This window comes from Egretta garzetta, unplaced genomic scaffold, assembly GCF_000687185.1.
Source record: "Egretta garzetta isolate BGI_Z169 unplaced genomic scaffold, ASM68718v1 scaffold14, whole genome shotgun sequence".
Taxonomy (NCBI): domain Eukaryota; kingdom Metazoa; phylum Chordata; class Aves; order Pelecaniformes; family Ardeidae; genus Egretta; species Egretta garzetta.
In genome coordinates, this window is record NW_009259588.1 from 7,971,468 (window position 1) to 7,977,416 (window position 5,949).

The following is a 5,949-nucleotide window of genomic DNA, read 5'->3' on the forward strand; positions in this document are numbered from 1 at the left end:
AATTTGCTTGGGAAAGCTACTGTAGTCTATTTATAAGTTAGATAAAAGTAGCTGGATATGATAAAGCCAAAGACTGAATAATGTCCTACTGATTTTATGACATGTATTTCATTATTGACACAGGTAATGGAATTTCTTAGGAAAGACAGAAAACCAGTATCTGATACCAGTAACTCCAGATGAAAACAGCTAAGTGCTAAGCAGCATTCCTCAAAATGTTCTTGGCAACATCACTTGTGTGCCATATTGCGTCAGGTGTAACACTTCTGCACTTCACTACATAAAATACTGCTGCTTTCTGCAATGTTTTAGTGATGAGTATAGGTTTTAACCATAGCTCGGTAAACATTTCAGCATGCTGCTTTAGTAGAAAAATGGTTAGCATCTTATCTGTGGATACGTCGTCATGAAATAAAATAGTCTAAAATGTCAAGTGGTAGGCATTAGACTAACACCATACGAAACTCTTAACAGTTGCCCTTGCCAAAGAGCATTTTACCTAGAACAGCAGCACACCTTCATTTTTTTGGGATGGAGGGTGGGGGTGGCCTTCCTCCCACTGGAAAGTTCTTTCAAATCCATAAGCCAAGTGTAACTTTTCCAAACAAGCAAATTTTCTTAGCTGTAAATCACTACCTACATTGCACCTTTATTTCTTTTAAAAGAGCGACATCCTATCCAGGTGCAATTTAAAAATCTCCCACAGGCCCAAGGACATGAGCAGGAAGTCAGCCTTGCAACCGATGCTATCAGGACCTCATTTCCAAAAGAAACTTGTGGGGTACCAAGAGGTGATCTTGATCAGAAATCTTTGACAAAAAAAAAAATCTGCAACAAGTATGGTAGGGCAGGACTGCTCTTCCTGATCCCAAAAAGATATTACTGGCTGAACATACACTTTTTGAACAGCTTAGTACCCAACATTTCTAAAATGAAAGAGTAGGACAATTTCTGCACTCCTCTGACAATTTCTAGTAGTTTTATCTTTACATAATAGAAGAGCAACTCAGCTGTCATTATCATTAGGATAGCTATATAACTAAGGCAAAATCCTTAATAAACAACTAACAAATCACCAAGAAAACATTTTTTTTTTTCTTTTTAGAAGTTAGACATAAAATAAGAAAGAAAAAAAAAAGCCAAAAACAAAAGACAGACTTACTGGTTATCATTGCTCCAGTTATAGAACCCAGAAATCCAATGCTGACCACAATGACAGAGATCAGCCTCCCCTGCCTATGCCTCTGCAGCATCACAAACATTAATACTCCCACAGCACCATGGACAAAGAGAGAGGAGAAGAGAGCCCAGAGGAAAACCCAGTACCACATCTCTGAAAGAAAGCAGTCAAATAAAGGGTTAATATTTCCAAGACAAGAACTTTGTAAGTAAGAAACTTTAAAACATTGCATACAATCAACAGTAATGGAAAAGCAATACTGATTTCCATCTTAAAAGGAATCAGTGTGACAATATCAGCATATGTTCAAGACATTTTCCCCCTTTTAGGAGTCGTATCATAAAGGAATAACATGATAAAAAAACTATAAAAAGGATTCTGGCACAATTCTTAATTCAGATGTATTATTACAAGTCCATCATTCTTTTAATGCTTTCTTTAAACAACGTTAATTTTAATTTCTTACTAGGTACTTTACTCCTGCAGAACATAATATTCTTTGAAATAAAGACTGAACCAGGAAAACGTCAAGAATTGTTTTGAGGGGTTTTTTTTTTGGTGTTTTTTGTTTGGTTAGGGGTTTTTTTTACAAGAAGAGACAGCATCAGGTAACATCAAATGGGAAATCGGAGATTAAAGACTTCAGTTTATCTACCCAGGAGCTGTAATACAAGTATTCCATTGAATTAGCTTCAAAGGCACAAATAAAAACACTACAGTTTTAAGAAGAAATTTTAACACATCTACCTCCTTGCTTCTAATTGCTTAGCACAGAACTTCATAGAGACAGGTAGTCACTATTATTTAAATTACTAAGGAAGGACAAGAGATCATGTACAAACATGAGTACAAACATTTCTCAGAAGAATGGCAGACACGATTATTACCTTCAAAGAAAAGAGCAGGAACCATCAATGAAGCTACATAAGAACTAAAGAACCTTTCTCACTTGGTGGTAATTTTCTAAAACATTTACTATAACTCAAAAGGGTGGGGAAATGCAACAAAGAGGGATTACTTTTTTTTTTTTTAATGTCAACTTGTCCTGGTTTTGGCTGGGATAGAGTTAATTTTCTTCACAGAAGCTAGCACAGTGCTGTGTTTTGGATTTAGTACCAGAAGAATGTTGATAACACACTGATGTTTTTAGTTGTTGCCAAGTGTGCTCAGACTACTCAAGGACTTTTTGAGCTTCTCCTGCTCGGCCAGGTGCATAACAAGCTGGGAGGGAGCACAGCCAGGACAGCTAACCCAAACTGACCAAAGAGCTATTCCATACCATACTGTCTTTATCTCAGCCCACAGCTCTAACCTTTTTTTCTCCTTCCTGATTCTCTCCCCCATCCCACTGAGGGAGGAGGGAGTGAGCGAGCGGCTGCGTGGTGCTGAGTTGCCAGCCGGGTTAAACCATGACACAACTACAGTAGGTACATATCATCACAGAATTCAATGAATGGGGCACATTTTCCTGATTGACATAATCACATGAAACTGTCATTAATTCAGAGTTTTTGCTGCAGTTTCCCCTCAAAAAAAAAAAAAATACAACTGCCTTACAACAGCATGATACTTACTGTTTATGAGGTGAGCCTGTATTACTGCAGCTTGACACACATCAGTCATTTGAGCAGAAATATGAGCCAATTAGCCAACTTAAATACTTAGAAGCTCAAACAAAACATGTTGTAAAAGGATGCTGGGAAAGAATGGTTGCTACACAATAACCACAGTCTTTTGAGTCCAATATCAATATTTTTTTGCATATCCATAGCACATATACAGAATTTAAGCTTTTTCATTTAGCAGTGCTTTGAGAGTAGACTCAACCCTTCCCCTTTCACACGGCATAAACAGCAAAACTATGTCATAGGACTTACAGCACTTTTAAATTATGGTAACAAAACCAGATTCCTAACAGCTCAAAACACTATTCTATCAAAATTAGAACAGCTAAGCTCCTGCCCCATGGGGGATCATTTCTTTGAGCACCAAGTAGACTGTTAGTGGATACCTAATAAATTTTAGGGGTATGGACTGAACAGACTATAGTTCAGCAATAGACTGAACAGGTCCTCAAGTCTAAACTGCTTTGGCAACACTGGCAGTGACAAGACACAAGATCTATTTTGCACTTTACCATATGAATAACCACAATGAACAAAAATCAGAGAAAAGAAACCTAATATGGGAATTAAGAATGGATCCAGTAGACAAGAACAAGCATTTCCTTGCTTACAGACACTGATCTCTGAAGACCTTCAACCCTAGAAGATATTATGTGCATATCTTAGATCTTCCATTTTAGTTCTCCACAGTAATGTGGTTGAGCCCATCTCCCAGATCATTAAGAGAAGCTCAAAACTAAACTGCTGGCAGGTGAATGTGATGCTGAATGCACCATTTCAAAAGATAACTTGTTCTTACACAGAAGAGGATGTTTTGCCTTGTTTGCCAGTAAATACTGTAGCAGAGATGCTACTTATTTTCTGGACACAGCACCCTTTCCTGCAATTAAGTCTGTCACACAATTTTCATACCATTCAGATTATACCAATATGCAAAATACGCAGTAGAAGAAAGGCCTGGATCATCAGGACAGAGTGCTGACAATGTTCTTGACCAAGATGGATGCAAGAGATGAAACATCAACTATCAAGAAAAAGCGAGGGTCTCTTTACCAGAGTAAAGATAACCCGATACCCCAGTGATGGACTCTTGAGAACACATATTTCAAATCTGCAGCTGAAGAAAACACTTTGCTCTTATGTAAGGTTACATGACAACTGCAGGCTTCCAAGATTGCCAAACACTCCATAACTATGCCAATGGTGTACTGATTAATAGTATCCCATCAGTTCTTCCATAGTCTAAAACAAACTTCTGGATGGCGTGCTGTTGTGGATACTGAATTCAGGCAGGTATCAACGGATTTCATAAAACTGCACGAGAATGAGACAAACTTGTCCCCATTTAAAATGAAGCCCAAGAACAGAAGACTCAATTATTTCAGGCAAGAGGGGACCTGCGATTACTGCAGCCTATTCAGAAGCCAGTTACTCTGAAGCGAACAGCCAATATGTAGATATGCTATGGGGAAGTGAAGCAAAGCTCTTGGTATAGTCTCTCTGCAAATGTATCTGAGGGACAGTCCCAGGACACCGAAAGCTGCACTTTCAGTCATTCTCTCCTAAAATGCCACTGCAGCTGAAAAGCTTGAAACTGGACCAAGAAAGTCTGTTGGAATCCGACTATATTAGACACTGTCATTCCCTGTAATTTCCAGGGTTTACTAGGCACTGCATCACCTTTTAGGAAATCAGTGTTTGTGGTCATTGTCAACCCTCACCAGGTAGAAAAGGCAACTGATTTCCAGTCTTAGGAAGACTTACTAAGATGACTGTATTTTTAGAAGAAAAGGAAAAATTATGGGAAGGCTAACTACTCCCCTGTAACTAAGAAACCAAAAATATTTACAAACTCTTACACAAGAAAATAGCTGCATAGTGAGCAACTATCTTAGGTCTTATTTACACTCCAAATAAGACTCAAGGAAAATTAGCATCACCCCTCACTTTATATTTAGGGCAGGAGACACTGAAAATAGAACCAGCCCCAAATGTCCCCTTGGATAAAGGAATAAAAACTTGAGTTCTTCTATACACACTTTCTTCTCCTACTCTTTAAAAGCAACATACATGTTGAATGTATTCAAAAGGAAATTAGAGAACATCCAGAAATATTCCTTGTTCCACACAAATGCAGCTGCAGCGTTTAAAGAAATGAGTTACAAACCATCCCTTCACAGAGGCCTAGGTTTCCAAGTCAACAGCATTGTAAGGTCAGTAACACAAGAAATACAGGTAGTGTTACCTACAATAATCCAGTACCTTCTTATTATAAATTATTCAAAAATAGCTTATAATTTTACCAAACTGACTGTAGATGCTAAAAATTGTAGGTGTTCACTTCAGAACAGTTGGAGAGCAGGGAAGAAATACCTTCACGTCCAGCTGAAGATAAGAGGGAGGAAGGACCAAAAATGCATTTATTTGGGAAGGAGACAGAAGGGCGAAGCAACGGGTGTGTACAGAAGGGTTAGGGACATAGGCCTGTCACACTTGGATTTGCAGAGGACAGGCAGCTGGGTGAGGGACCCAGTGAGCAATTGAGGACTGGTTAACTGTCTCTATCCTGTAAGCAGGCAAATTAGAGATCATCTTCTATTTGGAGCTCCTTTTAATTTGGGTAACTCCAAGTACATATGCTCTAGATTATCCACTCTCCACCAATTTACATATCTAAATTTGTTAAATTAAAGCAGCTGAAAAGTTTTTATTTACCAAGTTACTAGACAGTTATGAGCAGAGAGACTAGAGGATTTTTGTTTTGTCCTCGCCCTCACCTCACACACATTCTTGCTAATGACTCTCACCTGCTGCAACAAGAACTAGATTTTAAAAGGGAAGGAAGAGAAAAAGCCTCCCTGAAGAGGAAACAAAGTACAGTTCTGCCACTTTGTCTTGCGGTTGGAACTATTCTAGTATCTCCCCTCAGTACCAAGATACTTCTAATTTCCTAGAAATTCGTTATTTGGGATTTTTTTGTTTGGTTGGTTTTGTCTTTTTTATTTTTTTTTTTTTTTTTTTTTTTTTTTTTAAGATTCATATTAAAAAGGAATAGGCGGTGATTTATATTGTTGCATCCTGATACAAAATAAAGAAAAAGGAATAATCACACTACTCAACAAATATTCTGGCTAATAGCTTACC

The 5,949-nt window shown here is 38.0% G+C and overlaps 1 protein-coding gene across 1 annotated transcript in view; it reads right to left on the bottom strand.

Annotated features, from left to right (window-relative positions):
* The window catches only part of TMEM170B (transmembrane protein 170B), a 5,647-nt gene extending 4,316 nt beyond the window's left edge, over positions 1-1,331 (bottom strand). Inside the window, exon 1 of the mRNA XM_009637966.2 lies at positions 1,163-1,331. Within this exon, the coding sequence (XP_009636261.1) occupies positions 1,163-1,331 (169 nt within the window). The remainder of the gene's footprint in view (positions 1-1,162) is intronic.
* Between the last annotated feature and the right edge of the window lie 4,618 nt (positions 1,332-5,949).